The following is a 25,965-nucleotide window of genomic DNA, read 5'->3' as shown; positions in this document are numbered from 1 at the left end:
TGCCTCCTTGCAAGTTGGGCAACCTGCACTTCACTGCATACTGTCCCCACAAACCTTGCTCAGCTCGTGGGAGACACCTGGGGTTCAGCCTGATCCTGCACCTGGTTTCTAGAACCAGAAATTCTCACCTAAGTTCCTGATGGGCTTAGTGGGTCGGGTCTTGGTGTGGGAGCTTTATTTCCCATTGTAGAGAGCTGGACTTAGGCAGCTTTCCTGGCTGTTCCATACAAGACATGTTTCAGTTATCATTTGGCTGTAGTTTAAAAAATAATCTTGTTGGTTTTTTTTTTTTTTCCCTTTTGGGAAGAGGCTGTTATTTTTGAGTGGATAAAACAGCATTTTTGGCTGGATTTCTGGCAATGCAGTTTTCCACACTTGGAAGTCAGCCTGTCTGCTGTGCTGGCTGAGTCTGTAACTGCTTCAACACACAAAAATGTGTTGCTGCAGAGCATACAGCTTGGTGGTCGCATGATGTGCTAAAACACAGCCAAGACCCATGGAGTGTTGTTTTGAGCATGCAGTATTGTGTCTCTGTCTCCAGGCATGTCTTAAAGATGTTTATAAAAGCATGTGTTAAGGTTGCATGAACTTTTTTTTGCAGTCAAAACCCCAGATTCTGACAATAAATGGAGTGTGAGGCTGTTCTTATGCTTGGAACAAGTTTTCTGATGATGGTGTGTACTCTGGGTGTGCTGGTGTGTGGGTTGGTCAGACACTATTGAGGCTTTTTTATTTTTTAATCCTAAAGAAATTTAATTTTCTATTTGTCATTTTGCAAATACTGTGTCTGTATCATTATTCCTAAGTAACACAGAAATCTGATTAGTTTGTTCAAGGAGAATCATCATTGATTAACAGTTGAATCCTTAGATGTATTTGAGGAAATATAACTTGCTGTCTGTATGTGATATTTAGCACTTTCATAGACAATCCCAACACTGAAGTGCATAAATTTCACTGAGTCTCCCTTCCCCCTAAGGGGTGGGAAAGTTAGATGAGAATGCTGGACCAGGCAAACTGTGACTTGGCTGGTCTCTCATGAAGAGCCTTTGGTGGCACTGAGATCCTCAAGGATGCGTCCAATCTAAACACTACCCATCCTTCCACCATACAACCAAAAAGGATTAATGATGTGTGTTAATGCTGCTCTTCACACCAGTTTTAATGTCGCATCAAGCTGAGAGCATGGATCCCTTGTGCTTGTGGTTTTGCTACCAGCAGCACAGAGGCATGGGTGATCCAGGCTTTCTTGGGAATTAAGTCTCTTAATTTTTCTAATGTGAATGGAAGTGAAATTAAACATTGTGGAGATGAGGAGTGAGGAAGGCAGGCAAAGAAACAGAAGGAAATCCAGGCTGCTTGTTTGTAGAGGGCATGAGCTGGGCTTCTGCTTGCCAAGTGCAGGAGCCTGCTTGAGTTGGCAGATGCTTTGGAAATGAAAATATTTTATCCTGAGTTATGTAATGCAGCAGCATGTCCAGACCTGAATTCCCTGCAATTTTCTGGCCTGTGAGGAATAATTCTCTGCTTGAAATACTAGCCTTAGCTTTGAATTTTGTGGTTCATATGGCATGTGTGATCAATGTAATATCTGTATACATAACTGCTGCTGTTTGAACTTGAGATGTTTAAGTAAATTTATTTTAGTTTATAGCTGTTGGATGATGAAGAGCAGAAAATACTTGTTTATTAAGAACTATATTAATACATCAAAACCTGCCCTGACCTACTGGTTAGTTTCAACAGGTGGAAGAGGCTGCAGATCCTTTTCGGTGTCTAATTGAAACAGTAGGTTGTGAGGGGGATTTCAGTGGGATAGAGCTGAGATGCAAATTATTGACATTCCTGGCTTGATATAGTTTCAGTCTTTATTCCTAAACGTGGAGAAACCTTTGTTTTTTCTTCTGTTTTGTTTATCATCCAGCTCTTCACTGGGGAAAAAAGTAGTTGGATGCCTGAACCCAGAGCGTCATGGTGAATGAAGTTGCATCCAGCTGGCAGCCAGTCCCAACTGGTGTTCCCCAGACCTCAGTTTTGGGGCCAATTCTGTTTAATATCTTTGTCAATGATCAGGAGAGGGGAGCAAGGGCACCCTCAGTTTGCAAATGACGCAAAGTTGGTTGAGTGTGTTGATCTGCTGGAGGGTAGGAGGGCTCTGCAGAGGGATCTGGATGGACTGGATCAATGGGTGAGGCCAGTGGTGCGAGGTCTAACAAGGCAAAGTTCTGGGTCCTGCACTTGAGTCACAACAACCCCAGGCAGTGCTACAGGCTGGTGGAAGAGTGGCTGGAAAGCTGCCCAGGAAAAAGGACCTGAGGGTGTTGATTGACAGTGGCTGACCATGATCCAACAGTGTGCCCAGGTGGCCAAGAAGGCCAAAGGCATCCTGGCCTGTATCAGCGATAGTGTGGCCAGCAGGACCAGGGCAGTAATTGTTCCTCTGTACTTGGCACTGGTGAGGCTGCACCTCAAATCCTGTGTTCAGTTCTGGACCCCTCACTACAAGAGAGACGTTGAGGTGCTGGAGCAAGCCCAGAGAAGGGCAACAGAGCTGGTGAAGGGTCTGGAGCACAGGTCTGATGGGGAGAAGCTGAGGGAGCTGATGGGGGGGTTTAGCCTGGAGAAGAAGAGGCTCAGGAGAGACTTTCTCACTCTTTACAACTACCTGGAAGGAGGCTGTAGTCAGGTGGGGGTCTATCTCCTCTCCCACATATGAAGTGATAAGACAAGTGGAAACATGCCCCTGGGCAAGGTTTAGGCTGGATTTTAGGAGAAAATTCTGCACTACAAGGGTGGTCAAGCACTAGAACAGGCTGCCCAGGGAAGTGATTAAGTCACCATCCCTACACATTAAAAGATGTGTAGATGTGGTGCTTAGTGACATGGTTTAGTTGTGGACTTGGCAATGCTGGGTTTACAGTTGGACTCAATGCTCTGATTTGACCTGTTCTGTTTAGGGGATATTGGTCCCCTAACTATGGCTTGTAATCAGCATTTGCCTACAAAGTCTTCTAATAGTTTTTCAGGCTACAGGAAATGAGACTATTGGAGAGAGGGGGTGATGCCATGATACGCAATGCATTCCCAGTTCCAGTTGTAACCTGGCTCTGCAGAGATGTGAACTGTTCCTCCTCTAACTGCTGCATGTCTAACTCAGGAGTTCTTCCTGCACTCAGAAGAGGACTGAGATACCGCGGAGGTTTAGAAACACCAGCTTATTTCTGTTTTGTTCTCCTAAAATGAAGGTGTCAAAACATTCTTTTAAACATTAAAGGTTTTTAACTTCAGATGAAGGCTGTCCACAGTGTTTCCTGAGTATGCATCATCTTGTGATCTTTGGGGAGGTTAAAAGACAAGCAGAGGCTGGCCTATCTTGCAGCTGACTGAGAAAAGTTTGTTCTTTTGAAGTATTCCACTCTAGCTCTGGCTTCATAAGCAAAAACAATTGGGGTAAAATCATCATTATGCCTAGAGGTGGAAATCTTCCTTGAGCAAAGGGGTCAAGAGAGAAGTGCCAGAGATTTCTTTATCAGCTGAAAACCTCACTAATACTTGGTGGTTGTTTGTGCAAACACTGGTACTGATGTAAAAGCTGATGGGGGACAGGCAGAGTAGTGATTTCATCCACATGAAGGAGAATTTGATCACTCCAAAGTCATTCACGCCTCCAGGTAGTATTTGAACCTTTGCACTGTATTTCTGCCACTTAGTTGGTAGCCAAAGAGGCTGAGCAAGACGTGGTCAAAGCAGGTTGGGGGTGAAGAGGGACCCTCTGTGACCATCCAAACCATTGGTTAAAAAACACTGCAAAAAGAAAATCCTTAGTTCAGATGATAAACACTGCCAAGTAAATGAAAGTGCATCAGGCAGAATTAAGAGGTAAATGGAGCAAATGCGTAGAGGACATCACATAAGGGAATAAGCAGAAACATACCCGGATATCTCATTCCCTGAAGCATATATTTACTCTGGATAAACTCCTTGCATTGCAGTGTATGGTGAACATAAAAAGCAGGAGGGAGTGTGTCTTTCTCCTCCCTCAAATGTACTGCTGTCCCACATTTACATACAGTGAAGAGCCCACAGCAGGGTGAAACAGGACTAAGTCCTGCTAACCAGGCTGTGGGAGAGTTTCTAGCAAGAAACACGGGGAGAAGTGGGAGGGACTGGTGCACATTTGCCTTTGCAGCAGTGCTTGCTGCATGGGGAAAGCAGCCCGTGACTTCTGCATTCCTTTTTCAGGTGTCTCCATGGGAGCTGGAGCTTGCTTGGATGGGGAGAAGAAGAGGTGAAAGCCCCTGTCCTCTGTGCTTTTAGTTTGGGTGGATCTCACCAGTCTTTTCATTGAATTGGAATTAATAACTGAAAAATACCAAGAGCATTTATTGCACTGTCTTGCCCAAATGAAGAAACATTGAGATGCTGGAGCATATCCTGAGAAGGGCAGTGGAGCTGGTGAAGGATTTGGAGCACAAGTCCTATGAGGAGCAGCTGAGGGAGCTGGGAGTGTTTAACCTGGAGAAAAGAAGGCTCAGGGGGGACCTTCTTGCTCTCCACAGCTACCTGAAAGGAAGTAGTAGCAAAGTGGAGGTCAGTCTCTTTTCCCAAATAACAGGTGATAGAATGAGAGGAAGCATCCTTAAATTGTGTCAGGGGAGATTTATATTGGGCATTAGGAAAAATTTCTTGACTAAAAGGGTGATCAAGCACTGGAACAGGCTGCTCAAGGAAGTGGTAGAGTCACCATCCCCTGAAGTGTTAAGAACATGTAGATGTGTCACTTAGGGAAACGGTTTAGTGGTAGACCTGGCAGTGCTGGACCGTATCTTAGAGGTCTTGTCCAACCTTAATGATTCTGTGAAAGCCAGCTAAGTCTAAAACATGTCCTTCTGTCCTTCAGCTGCATTCCCAGTGATGGACCACTTCTCCGGGTGGTCTCCCTGCCTCGATTTACACCTCCTGGCCTCTTGTTCTGCTCAGAGTGACTGTGTGTGGGGTCATGCGAGGAAGTTGAGCAGAGCAACAACACAAATTAAATAAAACCAAGCAAAACTGATTCCCCGGGAGTCAGTTGGGAGCAGCCCATGGAGGCAGTTAGGTTGTGAGCTGCATAAACTGCCTCTGGGAAAAACAGCTACGAAACCAAATTTTCTGCCCTGCTACCAGCCTCAGGCTCTACTCCTGCTTCACCTCATGATAGGGCATGTCTCTGTGCTGTAGCCAGCCCTGTTTATGACTTAAATTAATGTGGTGAGGGGTGGCTGAGGCATGGACTGGCATCCTATCCCCTGCCCTCACTACAGTGTCTTGTCTCTGCCAGAGGGTGGGAAAGGCAGCTGCATCCTAAACATTTTAAACCACCACAGGGATGTGATGCAGAGCACTATGCCTGTGAACACAAGAAGAGAGAAGATGGTGGGAGGGAAAAACCCACACCAAAAAAACCCAAGGAAAAAAAAACCCAAAACAAATAGCAAAGTTGTGCAAGTTGTGCTCCATGTATTATAATTTTTTTTAAGCATATAATTCAATGTGCGCTGTATTGCTGAGATGCACATTCCCGAGCGGGGCAGAGGTTGAGACACATCTTGTCTGGGGACAGGGAGGGTAGCATGAGCAGAGTCAGCAGCAAAGGTCACTTGGCTGAGAGGCTTGGTTGCAGGAGGAGAGGATTGCATAATGTAACTGATGCAATGTTTGTGTCCAGCACTGACAGCGTGCTGGGGTAGCATGTGTGCACTTAGAGGGGAAACACCAGTTTGGGTAATAGGGTGGTGGTGGTCAACTTCACCTGCCCAAATCACTTCTCACTCTTCCTTGCTGCTTCCTTTGCTTTCTCCCTTCCCATGCCCCCATTTCTTGTATCTCTTCCGTTCTGACATTTAATCTCATCATTGCATGGTTTGTTTTATGGTCTTGGTTCACTTTTCAGTTCCCATTTGGGGTCATTATCACATATGATTAGTCCTAGAGCCTAATGAAGGGGATCAGAGATAACTCTAGGGTATTTCTGAGCCATTTAGCATTTCTGAGCTCAAAGATCTGCAGAGGAAGTTTATTTTTAAGCTTCCTAAGAAGATAAATTTTAATTTTGGATTGTTTAGGGTACAAGTAATCGAAGTGAAATCTTTCTGTGGGGAGCATGCCCTTTGGGGTATGAAGAATCCCAGGAATAATTATGCAGTGCTGAGTGAGTATCGTTAGTCTTGAAATAGCTTTTAGTGGATGATCACATTTTTCTTCGTGTTTGCTAGTGTGAAAGCTTGAAACCTTATATTAACATTTTAACCTTCATTGTAAGAGCACTGTCAACATGTTTTTAATACTGCTGTTTTTATCCTGTCCCACTCTGGGAAAGCCAATCATGGAGATATGAAGCAATTACACAAAATAGGAGCCCCAGAAAATAAAAAAGGGCACTTTTGAGGTTGTTCTTTAAGGTCCCACTCTTTCACTGTGCTAAGAGATACTAAGGAGCTGCAAGGTCTTGCATGTTAGAGCATCCTCAGGACGCCTCCAGCAGCTGTTGTTTGGTGGCACTTTGCTGGCCCAGGCGAAGTGACACGTCTGTGTAGTGACTCAGTGTGTTCCTGCTAACCATCTGCTGATGTGATGCAGCTCATTAGTCACTAATTGGCGTGGTTACCCTTTTTTTAGGCTGTTGGAATGGTCAAGGGCCACATAGATGTGAAAGCAGCTGAATCAGTCTTCCACCTCTTTTGCCCCCAGGTCCATTGTCCGTCAGACTCTTGGTGGTGCTTGGAGAGCTGTTGCCATGCACCCTGCCAGGCAGATCCAGACTGGCTCAGTTCTATCTTGTATTCTCTGGCTGTGTGACTATAAGCCTATCACAACTGTTTGGTGGGACCGGGGTATGTAGCTGGAGCCTTCTGCTGTGTGGCAATGAACCCTTCAGAGGAAGGACCTTTTGAGGCAGTGGGAGAGGGCACTCTGACTTTGGGCTGAGCATGAAAAGCTGGTTTCACCCAGGCTGCATTTGCTCCCTTCGTCAGCTCTGTAAAGATCCTCTAAGGAATCTGTGGCTTTACTGAGGATAGCACTTTCATAATACTTTTTTTTTCCCCCATTCCCCACCTATCTGCCTTATCCTTCTCCTGTACTTACTATCTTTGGCTCTATCTCCTCATTCATTTCCTGATCTATAGGTACTGGTGTGTTAGGTACTGATGCTTAGGTTTCGTTCTATCTGGTATCTGAACTGATGGCTTGTAAGTCTATTTCTTCACTCAAGTCTTTTATGCCATTACTCCAGACCAGTCTTGAGGACAGCTCTTTGCCACATACAATACCTGGATCCTCCTGAACATAATGGAGTTCGGACACTGCCCTTCTGCTCCCTTGTGGGTTTTTGTCTAAACAAAAGTGGAGACTTTTGCCTAAAGTCTCCAGCTGAATCTCTTCTGGCTGTTGTTGCTTTTCTTGAAGGTTACAAACCCCTTCTCTGGTCACAGTGTTGGCAGCGCCCTCAGCACTGGAGATGGAGGTGTGCATGCTCATTCCTCATGACTTGCTCAGTTGTAGCAAACTACATTTGTCTGTTTGGTCCTTCTCACACTCTGAGTGGCCTAAGGTAGCCCTGTATAGAGGTCTTCCATGTAGGCAACCCTGCCCATCTCCTGTGATGTTGCCGAAATCATCCTGCTGAGAAGATTTGACTTGTGGGGGGTGGGGGTGTGCTGGATACGCCCAAAGCTCCTCTCTGTTCGATTCCCATTTGAGCAATCTATCCTCACAAAACTAAAGAAAATTATCATACTAGTAATATTGCTATTAGCATCTATTATTTCTTCTTTTTAGCTGAAAACATTGAAAGATATTTTTAAACTGTTACCCCAGTCCCCACTACAGTTTTAGCATATGAGCTCTTTCTGTCTTTAAGGCAAACACTGCTGCATTTGTTTTAAAATTAAGTTCCCCATCTGTTTTGCCCCAGCCCTGTTCTGTGTGTACCCAGTGCCCTCTCAGAGGAGCTCATGTGAGGTTTTTGGGTATTGCCCTCACAGAAATAAATTACATGATCCCCTTGGACAATGTGACAAAGTCCACACTGTCCTTTGGAGCTGATGTAGTTAAAATCAAAACAAACCTTTGGGGACATCTGGGAATCAATGTCTCAGGTTTGTGAAGCACTGCTCGGAAAGCTGAAAACCAGCATCTCTAATTTGTGGGCAGCCAGATGAGAGCACATGAGAACTGAAATATGGCCAAAGTTTCACAGCAACTGATTTTTGGCTACGTGGATGCCCCGGCTCAGAGTGGGAAGTGTTCTTCTCCCTTATCTCAGGAGCCACGTGTGTGCCAGGAGACCTTTGAATGTTTGGAGTAATAAAGTTCAGTGGGGATAAAAGGTCATGTCCCCTCTGATTTGATTCATGTAGTATTGTGCTTTCTCTCTCTTGCAGCTGCGTAAATGAGTATGGAAGATTATGATTTCCTCTTCAAAATTGTTTTAATTGGCAACGCTGGTGTGGGGAAGACCTGCCTAGTCCGTCGCTTCACTCAGGTAAAGTTGGCTACCTCTTGGATGTGAGACTTTGAGATGGGGGATAGGGACAGCACTGGGATGGAGCATGGAGCCTGTGACTGTACACTGAGGGCTCTGCCAGCATTACAGCTCCAAAGTATTTTGGTTTTCACACTCTTGGTGCAGGTATCACCTATAGTGACACACTGGCACAAGCAGCACATCTTTATCTAAGGCTGCACTTGGCCCTGTTCTGGATTTTGCGTTGGAGAAAGCTCATTCCTCTGTGAAGGTGAAAATTCCCCTCTGAAAGCCACTGGGATAACTCCTGTTTTGTTGGTGGTCTGGGCTGGTTATAAGGATCAGCACATCTCCTGGTCTCTTTCCCATCTTTTGCTGCACAAAGTTCTCCCTGTTATTTGTCGTTAGTAGATAAATAATCTGGGTCCTGAGCTGTCAGTCCAGTGTCTTCTGGACCTTTTTTTGTGGCAGAATAACAGGGAAAGGACCATGCTTCTGTGATCTGGGGCAAGAGAAGGCTTTGCATGATGCACTTAAAACATTGTGGAGTTTTGGTTGCACTCTTGACTAGATATTGTCAGCAATTTTCTTCTTCACTGTTAATTTCAGTTTTAAAGCCATGGTGATGTTAGAAAGTCTCCAAAACCATGTGACAGCCAGTGGTAATAAAGCTAGTCAACCCCAAAAGGTTAACAGCAAGAATGTCTGGCCACTTCTGCTAAAGCTGCTGTAGGGAAGGGATGTGCCACAAAATCAACATGACTTGGTATACCAGAAATCAAAAAGCTATTGTTTTGGTTTTGTTTGTTGTTGCTCCTTTCTGATTGTGCCGCAATCAAATACCACAAGCATCAGTCTGTCCCTTGCCATTGTTGTGGCACCAGTGACGGCTGGCTCTGTGCTTCACTTTGGAAGTGCTGTGCAGAAATGTGACCCCATTGCTGAGAGCTGCCAGAAATGCCTATCCTTGCCATGGGGTGTGGTGGTGGGAAAAGGAAAGGCACAAGGCTGCAGAAGCAAAAGGTATTGTCCAAGCCCATGCAGATGCTCACACCTCTTTCAATGCATTGGGAAGTACAATGGAAGGTCCTCACCCTTCCCCTGCCTCTTCCAACTGCACAGAAGTAGAAGGGCTTTCCCCCTCTCTTTTTTCCCTATGTGTATCCTCCTTTTCTTTTCCTGTTTCTCTACCTCTGAACTCAATGAGTTGCTACACAACTAGAGATGCATACACAGGGAGAAAACAGTAGGGTTGAATTATGGCAGTCTTCGTGCTGGGGAAATGTCACACTCTAAATGTGACAGAAATAAGTGTCCAGGGAAGGGGACAAGGGATGAATAGTTTTGAAGATGAAACAGAGAGGATTAGTACCCAGTGAGAGTTTTGTCTTGCTACAGATATATGCTTAATCAAACTCTTGTTTTCTTCCAGGGGCTTTTCCCACCAGGGCAAGGAGCCACGATTGGGGTTGACTTTATGATTAAAACTGTGGAGATAAATGGTGAAAAAGTAAAGGTAGGAGCCTTGATGATTTTAAGTGTAAGTTCATGTCTCAGTACCATAGCTGAGGTTTCTTGCTGCAGCCCTCCCACTGCTGGGAGGCACTTGGCAAAGTGTAGGGCTGTCTGGCACGGCTTGGGCAATGCAGGGTCTAAAAAATCTGTGTGCTCCTCTCCACAATTACCATCAGAATTGCAACAGATTCCCCTGGTGCAAGAGAGGAAATGGAACAGGGAGATTTCGCAAAACTCTGTTCTTGCTTAGGAGATGGTACGATTCTGCCTGGCTGGGGTTGAGGAAGCACAAAGGAGTGTTTCAGTGCAGCCTCTGCTCACAGCATTTCTGGTAAGCAGAAATCTATTGTACTCCCTGGGATGCCCTTGATGAAAGTCTTCTCCTGTGAGCTCCCAAGACAGCCATTGGGTAGAGCAGGCTTCTGGACTTGTTGGGTTCTGCACAACAAAGGCTCATCTTCCACTTCTGCCAAGTTACAGATTTGGGAGAAGCAGAGATGACCACAGTACTAGTGTTTGAGCCAACAGATTTAACTGCAAAGGGCACAGGTCTCCATATTATTAAGTCTTTCACCCTCTAAAATAAGGTGATTGCAACCAAACCACTGCTGGGAAACTGTCCTTGTTCTATGCTAACTCCCAAACTGAGCCTGAGCATCACTTGGCAGAGACCTACTTTGCCTGGGCCAAGGCAGACTGGGGACCAATCTCATGCTTTAATGGGATCCACGGTTGGGTTCCAGAGCCTAGAGTTGTTGGCTGGCGCCACTTTGTTCATTAGTAGAGGTTTCACTACAGCTGCTCTGGTGTCTAAGAGATGAGAGAACAGTATGGTTATCTGAGCCTCTAATGTCAAGATGTCCAGGGTCCCTGAGCGGCTCCTGGATTTACTCTGCCAGCATGAAATTCAGGGGTGCGTGAAATTCCAGTGGTGGGATGGAAGCAGTGGATTTGGGCAGACTTTCAGCCCTGGGCTTCTTTTAACCTGTATTTCACCACAGCGGTTTTTCAAGAAGAACATTGTGTGGTGTGTTCCGAAGTTCAGGACAGATTTTAAAAGCTGTGGTCATGTCAGCAGCCTGCCACCCTGCTGCACGAGGAGCTGTGCAAACCAATGGCAAGTGATGGTGCTTGACCAGGAGACCTTCCTGCCTGAGCAGGTGAAGGACAAGAGGTATAAATACCTTCACCTGCTAAAGACTGAGTTAATATTCAGCACATGGCTGTGCAAGTGGGACAGAGCAGCAGGCAGAGAGGCAGAGCGGATTACGTGTAGCCCCTGTGGTGTTAGTGCTCAGCCCAGTGGTTTCAGTGCTCGTTAGCGGGCAGTAGCAACGTTGGCCAGGACACGGATGCTGTTTGACCAAGCTCCTCAGACTGCAGAGATGCTTCTTTCGGCCAAAATCGGCTCCAGTGAAGCAGCACAGAGGATCTGAGCTGGTAAATGGCTTAATCACTGCACTGGAGGTGGAATTCATTTTTTCCCGTTATATATCTGGCTTAAACCAGAAGTCTCAAGATTGTCCTGGTCACTGGAGGGAGAAGAGCAATCCTGGGGAAGATGAATCACATCCACCTCAGACACCTCTCCTTTTCAAGCATCTGGTTCTCTGTCAAGTACTGATGGAGCCTTAAGAACATCACTTATATCTGAAGTCTGGCTTTTGTATAGATGAACTCACCCTAAGGATTTGTCTGTTTCACTTGTTGCTCCTGTGATACAATCCTGTTTTAAGACTAACTCAGGCTGACAGTGCAAACTCCTTAAGTGAATGTTGGGAGCAGTCATGCCAACATGGGCTATCTCAGGGCAAGGATGGTTATGGGGTGCTCTACAAGCTAAATGGGAAGTCCCTGCTGTTCTGCAAACGTGTGATGAATGCGCAAGTGTCCTTCCAAGCAACTGCCTGAATCACCCTGAGGCAGGATTGTGCATCACAGAGCCTTAGTAAGTGGTAGCTGACATACCAGCTGTATTTCACATAGCAAATGAGTTCTTAAAGTCCCTCTCCTGACACCACCAATGCAGTAGGTTGGAGTTGCTGGAGCTCAGCCTCAGTGACTAAGCTTTGGAGGGCTAAGCTTTAGTACGATATTTGGATATTTGAATGAGCCTTCTGGAGTCTGAAAGGCAAACAGATCTCTTTCAGGGGGTGATATTGTAGCCGAAACTTTTTGAGTAAGCAGTGCTTGTGAGAATAAACATTTAATGAGCAGGAAAAGCAGGAATGAGTCAGAGCAAAGAGCAATAAAAATGACATCTTGGTCAAACAAGACACTGCTCTGACTGTTAGATCATTTAGCAGTGCCTGAACCATGACTCTGCCTCTGTACTGGGCAGCCTTTCCTGCACATCTGCTGGGATCCAGAGCTGTTTACCAAAAAAGTTTTTAGTCTTGAAAATAGAATGGAGATTTCTGGGGAAAAGTACTTTTCAACTTTCAAAACTGTCATTAGAAAGTCAGTGAAGAGGGACTTGCTGGTATGAAAGCTGTATGCAAGCTCTTTCAGATATGAGCAGCTACTGGAGCTCACTGGCCAATAAGCTGAGAGAGCACTGTGCAGTTGAGGGAGATTTTTATCTGGCTTTTTCTAAGAAACCCCAAAATTATGTGCAACACTGGTACCAAGAGGGTCCACAAATTTGAACCAGCAGTTACTGTGCTGGTCAGAGCTAAGCATCATTAGTGCTACATGGACCTGTGTCTCATTATACTTGGTGGAAAGCTAAGTGTGTGTGCAAACACTGGGAGAGCGGGAAGCTCCAAGAAAATAAACATCTAGATTTTCCACAGGCCGAATCAGACACAGTCCTTTGGTTATTTTGATAAAAAAAATTATACAAGTAAAATGGTTGCTATGAAATATTTTATTTGGCAGAAATAACCAATGAGGGAAAGTGTGAGATGTGCATTTTATGTGCAGGAAGAGTTTTTCACTGGCTGTAAGATCAGGGGCACCCAGCTCAGAGAGAGACTCATAACTGCAGCCAGTGAGAAACCCTCTCCCTAGCACAATCCCCTTCTGTTTTCAATGTCTGTTAGATTAAAGCAGTGGAAGAACATATTCACAGCAAGGTTTTATGTTCTCAATAAATGCAGAACCTATATAAGCTGGAGTTAACCAGTAGACAGTAAATGTTTTTCCTGGGTAACAGCTGAGGAATAACAGAATTATCTGTATCCATATGCCAGAGTTTGGAGGCTGGTTTGTTTTAACGAGGACTCATTCATTATCTGATTTTCACGTTCAAGTAATTTCATTTATGGTTTTGTGTATCACTTTACAGGTGCCAGGTTCAGCCACTTAAATACAACTATGCCAAGAGATTAAAGCACAAAGGTGCCCAGGGGCTGTGAGCCAGCCACAAATTACTTTCTCTGCAAAAAATGTATTTTTTTCAAAATCATACCCCATGTCTGAAAGCTGCTACTGGGAGCTCTCATTTCAAACTAACATATTTATGATGAGTGGCTGATGTAGCTTGACTTTGGAACTGGGCAAGAATAAGATTTTCTCTGTTACAGGCTGCTGAATATATGGAAAAACTCTGAAACACCTTTTTCTTCCCAAAGTACACAGGATTTTGGCTGGAAGTCATCCTTTCACATATTTGCTTCCAGAAAGAGGTGCTTTAAAAAAAGAAAAGCTGAAGAGAAATACTCTTTTATCTTGAAATGTGTTAATTTTGGATGTTTGTTCTTAGGCTTCCTTTTGGAAGGATTGAGGTTTTGATGGCCCATAAAAAACTATCAGATGGTCAAAATATAAAACCAGTGTAAGTTTAGTTTACATGGGGAAATGTATGTTGTCTTCCTGGATCCAGAGGGTTTGGCAAACACTCATGACTTCTTTGATGGTGGTGAGACATGGGAACAGGCTATCCAGAAAAGTCGTGGGTGCCTGACCCCTGGAAGTGTTCAAGGCCAGGTTGGATGGGGCTTTGAGCAACCTGGTCCAGTGGAAAGTGTCCCTGCCCATGTCAGGGGGGTTGGAACTAGGTGGTTTTTAAGGTGCTTTCGAACCCAAAGCATTCTGTGATTCTATGATATAGTTAAGGCCATGTCAACCAACTCTACATGTTAGGAAGGCAAACTATGAGATGGCTGAAGTTGTAGAGAGGAAGTACATTAGAATCCCTAGATCAGCCTTCAGAGCCTTCAGCTGAGCTCCTTGTTCGTTCCTTTGCTTTCCACTCACCAGTGCATCATCTCAGAGTAACTGTAACTAGCTTTGGGAGCTAGAGGAGAGGCATTCTTATTTTTTCTTGGGAATGGTTGCTGCTGTTGTTGAACTTCAGGGGCAGGAGAATTGACTCTCCCTCCAGCACTTGCATTGTAACTCCAGGCCAGCAGCTCTGTCCACAGTAGAGGGAGATGCTGGAAGTCACATGAAAGTGCTGAGACCTGCAGCTTCCAGGGGCCGTTGGCCACAGTGCCAGCTGACTTTGTGCCTTGCATTTCAATCCACAAGTGCAAGAATCGAAACAAATAGTGCTGGGGGAAGGGAAGCCAAAGGGAGAAGAGCTAAGTGCTTTCCTAGCATTGCTTTACCCTGGAAGGTGTTTTTTTCCTTAGGTCAAAACAGTGCTACCATCAAATAAAAAAGTTAAATAACTTTTTTTTCCTTTTACCACCCTTCCTTGTTACGTCAAAAGCTGCAGATCTGGGACACAGCAGGACAGGAGCGATTCCGATCCATCACGCAGAGTTACTATCGCAGTGCTAACGCGTTGATCTTGACCTACGACATCACCTGTGAGGAATCCTTCCGGTGCCTCCCCGAGTGGCTGCGGGAAATTGAGCAGTATGCCAGCAATAAGGTCATAACTGTGCTAGTGGGTAAGTGACAATCGTCCCTCACGGGGTGCTGTGAGGAGGGGGTAAGCTGCGCGTATCGAGGGGCAGATGGAGGTGTTAGCAGGAGCAAAACATGACATCTGTGTGAACTGCTGGTGCAGGATGCTTGAACTGGTCCGGTGGATCTTGTTGCCAACCAGTTGTAACTGTAGGTGGGCACAGGGTCCAGCTGGTGCCTTAAACCCGGTGCTTGAACCATTCCTTCTGCAAATAACCCCGAGACAATGATAGTGGTGTTCAAGATGCTGTGGCCACCTTTGAAGTGTGGTCCTGTTTCAGGCCTAAGGCTATTGCATGCAGAGGGGGATGCTTTCCACCACATGGTTCCATAAGGGACTAAAGTGTGGATGGGGCAGCTACCAACCAAGCTAAGAATAGAGCAGTTCTCCTTGTGACTTCAAGCTACAAATATGTGAGGATCTGCGCAAGCTGGTGATGACTGCAGGTTGCTGTACCCCATAGGAGTGGGACAACCAGTCTTGTCTTAAACGGTCAGGATCTGGGAACCACATCAGGATGGGATGGTTGCGTGGGTCGTAGCATTCATAGGTGGGGCAGAGCTGGAAAACTGGATAATTTTGCATGGATTTTAGGGAAACTAAAAATAAATAACTGAATGTTATATTAATCTGTAGAGCCTCAACTCAAGACAAAACAGACCTCAGGCCATCTGTCTGCTATAAGCAAGGGGAAGGTTATTTTGCCTACCCATGCTTTTCCATACTCTGCTTTCAGCATTTGATAGTCGGGATTTGGCTTTTAAGGGTCCAAGAATATATAAAGAACAATGGAAAAATAACTTGGGGAAAGCCAAAAAGTTTCATGCTGCAGTGTTGATATCACCTTTAATAGTTTGTTGCCTAAACGAAAAAGTCTAGGTAATTGTAAAGACTGTTTAATGTATATTTGAAAAAAAATAATTCTTTTGAGTTTTACATGCCCCAGTGGTATTTCAAGTGAGCTGTGGGGTTCATAGAGCTTCCATACAAGAAACTCCTACTCCTTGAGTATGGCCTGGGTACAAATGGGCAGAAATAATTATTACATGACTAACAAATGTACACATTAATTTTTTAGTGAACATTAAGTTAATTGCCAGCATCTACAGCGCAATATATAAAACATATTTTAGTCATAATTCACACATTGAAGATGGTGGCAACCATAAATCACTTGTGTTGAATGGTAATCTGTTTAGAAAGGTAACTTCATTGAATGTAGTGGGTCCAAGAAACTGCATTCTTGGGAAAGAAGGTGATCTCAAATGAGAGGAGGGCAATGAGACAAGGCTTGCTAGTGGAAACACCATCTTTTCCTCCCACTAGTTCTCGCAAAATTGCCGGTAGGAGTGAGGCCAGGAGATGTTTCCTCCTGAACCTACTGAGTCTGTGGACACAGCTGCCTGTTATTGCAGGTTCTGGTCTGTTATCTTCGTTGTAAGATTAATTTATGGCAGAAACATCACGTTTGAAGTGAAGTGACCAGTAATAGTGTATAATCATATCAGATACTTGCTTGAGGCTGTAATCAACTCTCTGCTCAACTGATCTCTCTGAAGCAGAGGGTTGGTTTCTCGCCTCACCTCACTCTGTAAGTGCCCCCCAGTCCTGTCCCTCTTCCAGCCTCCACAGCCAAATCCTATACGGGAATATTGAAATAGGAAAGCTGTCTTCCATGCCAGGCTTTTTTTAAAAGCTTGTAACATGATAAATATCACATTTAGTGTCTCATATGCTATAATTGACATTTTAAGTGCTCCTCAGAGCAAGGATAGGAGAATTTTCAATAGATATTAAAATGGAAATCCTTTAATGTTAGTTGATAGCAGCAAACAGATGCACTGGTGCTAAATTAGAGCTAACTGACTTGAATGTTCACAAGGCATATTTTATTAAATGCCCTGATATTAAATGAACTTGAGTGTATTGGGGAATCTGTTATTTGGAGGAGAGAGCAAGCGCTAAGAGTTACATATCAAAACCACTTTACATACAACTACAAACTCTTGTTTATTCCTTTTAAACCTCAGTTTGTCTTGGTTTTGAAGTCAAACTAATTCCTTTTCTAAAATATTTTATCAATACAGGTAATAAGATTGATTTAGCTGATAAGAGGGAAGTCTCCCAGCAAAGAGCTGCAGAGTTTTCCGAAGCACAGGACATGTACTATCTGGAAACGTCAGCAAAAGAATCAGATAATGTGGAAAAACTCTTCCTGGACTTGGCCTGCCGGTTGATCAGCGAGGCACGACAGAACACCCTTGTGAACAATGTCTCATCCCCCCTACCAGGAGAGGGGAAAAGTATCAGCTACTTGACTTGCTGTAATTTTAATTAAAGAGCTGACATGTGGGCCATGGGCCAAGAGGATTTTTTTTTTTTTGGTGGGATTTATCTGCTTGAAAGAATTCTTACCAATCTGACCCATGTGACTTACCCTGAGTCAGGTTGCAGTCCTGGAAACATGGCAGGCTGATGGCTCCAACTACATGGCGAGGTAGCAGGGTTTAAATTTCATTTTTCTCAAAGTCTGTGGAGCAGGTCAGGAAAGGAGGAGTTGCACAAGTCCTTCATGTAATGCAGAACATGAGCTGTTTTGTTTCCTTCTGTGGGAGAGTAGACCAGCCTCTCTTGAAGATATTGAAGAGATCAAAATCTGTCTTACAGAACCATGTGTTTGATCGTTTTTAAAGTTAAAAAAAAAATTAAGAAAAACCCCAACAACGAATGCTGACTTTGGACTACACTGGCAATCTTCCAGGCTGTCAGTGAGTGAGCTCTTAGGACATGTACATAACGTCTGCCCAACTGTCTTCATGGAGGACTCTGGTGTTTGAGATAGTGTTATGTGTCTCATCTACGGGCACTTTCATGAACGTGGGGAAAAAAAAAAAGTTATGTATATCAACGTTTTCAAGACTGAAGAAGACATGGATACAGCTCAGTTGCTCCCTTTGGTGCTAGCAGTTCAGCAGATATTCCATAGACCAAACATAGTCTTACTACATTACTGTTCTTTGAATGTGTAACTTAGACTGGTTAAGAAAAAAACACTAATAAGCACTGTTCATAAAAATAAAAAAATCTCATTACCTCTTTTTCTAGGCCTGAACATAGTGGGAAAGGACTGTGCTTTTCTTTGATATCCAGTGTAGGATGACAAGAGTTTCCAGAAATAAAAATAAATAAATAAACAAACCATTAGTCATGTCCTACTGTAAAAAATTAACCTTAGGAAAGATTGTTGGTGAACTTGGAAAAAGTGCACCAGACATGACCAAAGTCTTGTGCACACTTGGATCGTGTATAAGGGTTCAAAGAAAGCACAGTTTGAAGTGATGGTCTGCAATATGTCCAGCTTAAAAATAAAGCTTGTAGATACAGTTGTTGTTGAAAGGCAAGAGTACAATTTTGTAGAGGTCTTTTTTGTTTGTTTATTTTTAATGCTAAGTGGAAATAGCAATGGGTTGCAAGCGGTATCATTCCATGTCTAACTCATCCAGCTCTCACCTTGTGGAACTGCTCTCAAAGATGCTCTTGAAGGTATCTTCTTGGCATCCAGTCTCTCTACTAGAATAGCTTTCAGGTTCAGGAATGTAGAGTCATTTTATTTCCTTGATGCTTTGTGCTCTTAATCCCAAACTCCAGTGTACATGTAACTGTTTAGGCAATTTCTTCTTACAAAATACCTGAAGTCAAAGCACTACGGAGTTTGTGGTGTTATTCCACCTCTACTGCCATACAATGCATCACAAATTTACAAGTTGCATTAAAGTGCAAAATCAAAAGATGGTGAATGTGCACATAATTATATTTAGAAGTTTGACTTCAGTTTAGCTAATTGGGGTAAATCTCTTCTGGCAATTACATGGCTGTCATATGCTGCAGTTTAGAGTTACTGAATTTAATATTATTTGGCTTTTACTGAAGATTATAACAGGGCTTCTGTATTGACATAAAAAGCTGCCAGTAAGTACTTCTTGAAAAAAACAACAACAAAAGGCATTTTAAAATGTGCTTTTTTTGTTTCCTGGAAAGGCTTCTTTGGGCTTTATCATGTTGTGCCTTTGATACATAATGGGGAGCTGACTCTGTGTTGGGGGGGAATTAATGTGTCATATGGCCATTTTTAATATTTTCTTGCTATTTTTAGGCCACTTTTATGACTAGTGGTAAAAAGGAAGATGTCGAAGTTGTGGTATGAAGCTTGTTTGTCATTTAGGTAACACTTAGCCAAGAGCTTCTGTAAGTGTGAGGAGATGGGGAACACATCATCTGCTGCTCTGGCCTGGTCCTTTTCAGTCTCTGCTCATGTTGTAATCTGGAACATTTAGAAATGTGTGGGATTTGGTGGCTTCCGCTGTGTTGGACCCTGTGATACAGCCTGTGCTGAAAGATAATGTCTTCGTTAGTGTTCCCCAAATTGCCAAATGCAACCTCGTTTGAGCTTGTGAAGAGCACCCAACTCAGAGACAGCTGCTTCTGCACAGCTGTTAGGTAGTTCCTTATAGCAAGGCTGAAGGTTCTATGTCAGGTAACACTCAAGTTAAAAATCAATACTATGTGCATTTAATTTGTAGTTGTTCTTGCTCCCCTGATGCTGGACCTATCAGCATGTAATTGATAACAAATGGGACAGGGCTCTTTGATCAAGTTAATCAAGGAGGAAGGAGACTGCCCACTAAAACACCCATGGATTTCTCAGCCTGGTTTCCAAAAGGATCAAAGCTGGGCAGGTACTCTTCATCCCTACTGAGAACCATTATAAATTCATTTTAAAGTGCTCCTTGCATCACTTCTGGAGGTGGAATTCTAATGCATTAACGTGACTGAACAAGCTGAACTGTTCAAATAGCAGAAACTGCTAACTTTATTTTCTTGGATATTTATTTTGAGGTTTCTAGAAGCCTAAATCTCTTTTTCTAGTGCTTTCCTAATCTGTAGGTGACTATTTGGAGACTAGCCTACTACCAGCCTCAAAGCATTGTTTCTTTTTATTGCTAGCAAATCTTCATGTAAGGACTCGATCTTCAAACAGTGATGTTCTTTTGGGGTGGGGTGGAGTGCTGCAGTTGGCCTAATGTTCTCCAGTCAAATTTGAACTAATTCCTTTCAATGTTTATTCTGTGTATACTTAAAAACTTGAAAGGAAACAGTGGTGGTATGTACAACATTTTACAAGGTCATAAGCCAAAACTGTAGTTTGAGACTCACCTCTTTTTCTGACTTTTGCAAACATGCCTCTTGTTGAAGAAGTGGTATTTTATTGTAGTAACTCCTTTGCTGGAGTTACTTTTGTACACCTTTGAGTATCTCTGGAGTGCATACAACCCGCCTTTCCTTGTAGCACTGAGGGCTTATCTTCTCTTCTACAGTCTGATCCACTGCTGAAGGCCTCCCAACTGGAAGAGGAGCTTTATTGGCTGCTAATGACAGCTTAGTGTTGTGGCATAGTGATTAAAGTCTTGAAAAATAAAAGAACATAAAATAAATACAAATCCCAATGATGTGATAATCAGCTCACCAACTAAACAACTTGCTGGATTTTTGAGAGAACTGTCAGTAAAAGCCTTGTGACGCTTGCTGGATCAAGTGTCCAAAAGTCATGCAGAATTGATATAATGGGCCCAAATTTGACTGGGCATGTTCTCTACTATCAAGAGAGCCAAGCGTTACTTTTATTGTCATTGCTGGATTTTCAGAGCAATATATTCACAGCCATGAAGTAATCTTATTTCTGGGTGAATGTTAATTTTTATAGTAGTCCTATGACAAGACCCTTTCTTGACATTTTTTAGCACAATGATTATCTCCAAGCAGAAGCCAATATTGGATGGTCAACAGGTATTTGCTTAGTCTAGCAAGCCTGTTTGCAGAGATTAGTAGAAACATCTCTAAAAACTGGATGGTCTAAACTCTGATTTCCAGTGCAGCCACTGTTTCAGTCAAGCTGATCTCAAGTAAACCAGCAAACATTCTGTGCTTCAGATCACTGAGTGTGAAGTGCTTGCTGGTATTTTGCATTGGATATTTACAGCTAAAGTTTGCTAAGACAAGCCATGACTCCCTTCTATTCCTATTTGTGTTTCCTATGAAAGTGCTAGGGGAAAAAAAAAGCCCTTCAGATCAAAGAGATAAGATGGAAAAAGTGAAATTATGAACTGTGTAAAGAAGGGGAACACTGGGTGCCTCCTCCTACCTCAAACCCTGAAGTCTTGATTTGACCTAGAGATAAGCTGTTTGAGTGTGCAGTTCAGATATGTGTTTGTGCTGAATGCTAAATGGCTTTGTGATCGTTATTTAATGAAAACCACACATGACAAATTGTCGGGTGAGATACTTTGTTCTTTGCTGTGGAACACATGAAACAGCCCTTAAAATCTGTCAGCCTGCTGGTGCTGTTTGTCTTTTTTTGAAATGGCTGAATTGGTAACAGTTGGCTCCTTCTAGTCTAGGTTCAGCAGTTAATGGCTATTGAATTCCTTCAGCGTCAGTAATAACAGCAGCAGACTGAGGTTGACACAGGAGACAGTGATTTGAAAAGAAAGAAATTCGAAATTAGTGATGCAGAAGCACAGTAGGTGCACACATGTGGGACAACAGGCTTTCCTGAGCTTTTGCTGACAAGGGATGCAATTAGTTATAGTCAAACCCACTGGGTTTTGCCTTGTTCATTATCCCTAAGGACTGCTGTTTGTCCAGCTGCTTTTCCACTTGTCTTCTCTTTTCAGTATGAAGAACTGTCTATAAATCAGGCTGAAATGTTGAGCTGGCATGATTCCTGCAGTCAGCGACTGAATTCAATTGGAAAATAGGTGAAATTCTTCAGCTGTTAAAATAGGCTGAGCAAACATGCAGGATAGGCTGCCCTTTGGGGACCTGTGGTGCTATTGGGGTTGGATATGGCTGGAAACACTGTCACAGAAACCCTCTCCTGGCTGTGGGGCAGAACAAGTGCTACAGCCCATTGTGCAAGGGGAAGATGACTCTGTGGAGCAACAAATGCAAAGTAAAGAGATGATTCTGCTTGCTCAGGATTTTCTCCATCCCCTCCACTTTTAAAACTGCATCTGTGGATTAGGTTTTGATTGGACTTTCATTAGGGATGCTCTGAAATTGAGTATAGTCTGAAATTCTGCATTCTTTTACTTTTAATGTTAAAGCACCCAATATCCTTATGTGGGTGGCTCCTACCAACAAAGTCCTTTTTGAGTTAATTCAGTTAGAAAAAGGTGTTTCTAGAGGAAACTTTGTGAATTCCCTGTGAGCAAGTATGGAAACTCTCTGTCCTTAAATGTCTCTGTACATAAGGGCTCACCAGAAAACCCTGAGGAGACAAAGGAATCAATTCTGGTAGTGAAAACCGCATGAAACATGTTATATCAAAATGTTTTCTTCCTCTGTTTATAAACTTTATTTTTTATCTGAACAAATTTGGATTTTGAAATCACTCTTTTTCCTTGCATCAAGTCTGTTCTCTTTTTGCTGTGGCTAATAATTGTTGTAGTTACTGTTCACAAGCAGCAAAGGATCACTATGATGAGTGGTGGGGAAACACTGGCTTGATTTCTTACAAGAAAGTAGTGCATCCTAAGCAAAGCAGCCTAAACTACAGCTGGTCATGTCTTTGAAATGCAATCATCCACTTGAGTTGTAGTTAAATGTACCATAAATGTTACTGATCTCACATCTGCCTCAGTTTAGGATTTATCTTGGCTAGGAAAGACAACAGGGTAATCGTGCTGACCGTGATGCAAGGCTCCCAAAACTCGCTGCCTTGCTCTGACTTACCTCACTAATCACCACCTCTCTCTACTGACCCAAAGTCGCCTTTGCTGTACTGTACTGTATCCAGCTGGGGTAGATCACTGGCTGTCATCACTCATGGATGCCATTACACCCTTTCCCCTCATGTGAACGAGCTGTAACTTAAACCAGAAGTAAAAACTATGCTGTGTGAGTTGAGGATCTTTGTTTCTTTCCAAGTGGGAGACACACATCCAGAAAGAAAGCCTAATCTCTAAAGCTTGCTCCTCCAAATACGGTCAAAAGGTAACTGGGGAAAGATAACCCAGATACAGCAGAAATGAGATGGCAATGAGTAATTTAGGCTGTAAAGGTTGTCAGTGAAACATTAGACTGGTTTTAAGAGCATAGTCAGGGTTAACAGCTCAGTTTCTCTGTCTGGATAAACAGGAGCTGGCTTTACAATACTCAGAGATTGTTCTCATTAATAACTTGCAATTAGCACTTTGCGGATGTGACCACATTTGTTGAACCAGTTATCCTTTTCCAGTAACCTCGGAAGGTAATTTTAGCTCTGGTTAGTGCTATAATTAAACTCAAGAAACAGATGCCACCTTTACATTTGCACCTTTGCTTTTTCCTCTACTGCTTATCTTGGGATAACATGCCAAGGACATGCACTTGTGAGTACATTGTGGTGGTGTCCCTGCTGAGCACCTTCTGAAGTCCAGTTCCCTGGTCCACAGGGAAAAAGTGACAGGGCCAAAACCTGTGTTGGTCATGGTTTTAGCTGTGTGTGGTTCCCTGGAGCCTAGGAGATGTTAAAAGTACTCTTATGCTTTCACAGGCAGCAGTCAAAGGCTCTGGTGTGTCTGGTGTCACAAGAATGTAAATCTTAGCACTTTTCAAAGCTTTATTCCTCTTGTACCTCTCATCAGCGACTGTTCTTTCACAATACTGCTCATGCCTCAAGCACTGTGAAGGGAGATCTCAGACTGGGTTGCATGGTATCCTGGTTGCATGAACCACTGGCTCTCACTCTTGCTTTGGTTAGAAGGAAGAGCATCAGTGGCTCATCTTCTGTGCCACCTTGAGCTCCTTGCTATGGACATAAAGTTAATAATTCAGTAAGCCCATTCCAGCTAGGGCACCCTATAAGGAATGTGTCCTTTCTTATGGGACCAATACAAGAGATTCAGATGTTAAGAATGAGGGGCAGGGATTGGTACAAGTGAGCAAGTGGATGCTGCTCTCCAGCCAGTGAGACTTAGAGCTATGTGGAGGAGAGTCATTCTGAGCTGTCATGGGAGCAGTGGTGTGAAAATCTCTGAGGGGCTGGGTTGCATCACTGGCATGAGCTTTAGTAAATGTAGTGGCCACAGTGTCCCCCAGCAGCCAAGTCTTTACAGAGGGGCAGGCGGAGGAGAGGGAATACTGTTTTTACATTTTAATGGAGTGAGAATAAAATACTTGGTCTGTGGTAGGGACAGCTGCCGTGATTTCAGGCATTGCAATTGCCTCAACTCCTGCAGGCTGTTTGGAAGAAAGGGTTACCACTCACCCCCACATACAGCCAGCACTGAAGGGGAAAAACTAACTTCTGAAGCCAACATTTTAGAGGAGAAAAGGCCATGTAATGAGAGTATGGAGCAAGCCCAGTGCTTGTTGCTATGCTGATTTGGAGTGACAAGTATATCTCTGGATATTAGGGAAGTAGTTTAAAATATGCCATGGTTTTTAGCATAATAAGATGCACTGCAGATATGCCACATCCATTTTATTCTCCACAGCTGTTTACAAAAGGAAAAAAAACCAAACAAAAACCATGAGATTGGAGCAGCTGCAGTCACTCAGTTGTCAATATGGGACATGACTCTTTCTGCTTTTTTATTTCCACTTCACTCTGTTCTGCTGCACATATTTGGCTGTTCTGTGAATTTGCAGATCATGAGTTTTTTTCCAAACTGCCTTTGATCTATACAAGAAGACTCACCCAGCTCTCATTTGAATTCATTAATACTTTGAGTAGGCATTTTAATTTTATGTTTACTGGCTTGTTTCCCTTTGTAATGTTATCTAACTGACAAGTTTGTCGTACTCTGCATTACCTTTAGGTTTTTGAATCTAAAACATTTCCTCTTTCCTGAAAGCTATGATAATTTTTAGAGATGCTACAAAGGCATCTTCATTTCCTCAGGAGAAAATCTGAATTACCCTCAGCTTTGATTACTATCAAATCAACATTGAAGCACGTAATTTTTTTTACAGCATGAACAAAGTATGTTTTATACCATCAACTGTAGTTTGAATTGTACTTTAAAAATCTGCTTAAGAACTAACAACAGCATTTTGTTTGCGATTCCCATGCCAGGGAAGTCACAGCATTAAAGGAATTTCTGAGTTGGAGTTTTTCCCACAAAGCTCTGCTGTCTTTTCCCCAACAATTGTGAATTTAGCACAATATACAGAATTTCAGCAAGAACCCTGATTCTTAAACATGTAGCCAGAACGATGATGAGGGAATGTGTTTCTTGTTGATCAAGCACAACCATTTCAGTGGAAAAAATGCACTACAGCTGGTCAGACCATCGATCTTGCTGTTGGGGTAGTGCTGTCTTTGGGGAGGGTATAGGTGTTAGCAAATCACCAAACTGTGAATCATTGACTGTCAGAAGCATTTGGCTTGTCTCTTTAAGTTCTTGTGGTCAAGTGTGGTACAGTGGGCTTGAGAAAGGAATGTATTTTGGATGACCAGGATGATGAATGTATGATGCTTCATGTTTATTTGTAATGTCCTTTTTTATACTTAGAAATTGCTTACATGTGTATCTGTATGTAAATAAATGTTTAATCCTTTCCACTTGGTGTTTGAAGTGTTTGATTTGTTTGGTTTTTGATTTAAAGTGCAAAGCAAAGTTGCCTTAAATACAAGGTATTCACTTGACATGATGTAGCATCAGACCAACAAATGAATGGCTGCTGAAGGTTTTCTGCTTGGGTTGAGCATGCCAAGGCTCTTGCAGCATTGACGCCTCACAAGAAGAGCAGATGTAGAGCTGCTGCTCATGGGAGTGATGTCCCTTTTCACTAGAAGAGAAAAAAATAATTATTTAAAGCAGGAGAGATCATAGCCAAAGAAATGCCGGTATCAGTCACTAGAGGGTGGTCTTCGACAGAGGCACCATCCCACTCACTGTCGTTGCAAACCTGTAGCAGGCTAAACTCTTGTCCTAAGCACGGTGTTAGGTTTGTGTTGGATAAAGATTATGGTTGGATACTTCAGTTATCTTTGATTCTTTGTCCCAGTGACTTTTTTCTCCTCAGTCTTCAACTTGCTCTT

The 25,965-nt window shown here is 43.3% G+C and overlaps 1 protein-coding gene across 5 annotated transcripts in view; it reads left to right on the top strand.

Moving 5' to 3' along the window:
• The window catches only part of RAB30 (RAB30, member RAS oncogene family), a 47,622-nt gene extending 22,137 nt beyond the window's left edge, over positions 1-25,485 (top strand). For 4 of the 5 annotated variants that reach the window (XM_017819669.1, XM_017819667.1, XM_017819670.1 and 1 more), the window contains 4 exons: positions 8,424-8,524; positions 9,939-10,022; positions 14,679-14,862; positions 16,967-25,485. In XM_017819669.1, coding sequence (XP_017675158.1) covers positions 8,432-8,524; positions 9,939-10,022; positions 14,679-14,862; positions 16,967-17,217 — 612 coding nt within the window. In that variant the 5' untranslated portion in view covers positions 8,424-8,431 and the 3' untranslated portion in view covers positions 17,218-25,485. Of the gene's footprint in view, positions 1-8,112; positions 8,198-8,423; positions 8,525-9,938; positions 10,023-14,678; positions 14,863-16,966 lie in introns of those variants that run through there. The other variant, XM_017819671.1, reaches the window with a different exon arrangement.
• The last annotated feature ends 480 nt before the right edge of the window (positions 25,486-25,965 follow it).

The sequence above is a fragment of the Lepidothrix coronata genome, unplaced genomic scaffold (genome assembly GCF_001604755.1).
Source record: "Lepidothrix coronata isolate B3197 unplaced genomic scaffold, Lepidothrix_coronata-1.0 Scaffold76, whole genome shotgun sequence".
Lineage (NCBI taxonomy): Eukaryota > Metazoa > Chordata > Aves > Passeriformes > Pipridae > Lepidothrix > Lepidothrix coronata.
This window is presented reverse-complemented; position numbering and strand designations above follow the sequence as displayed.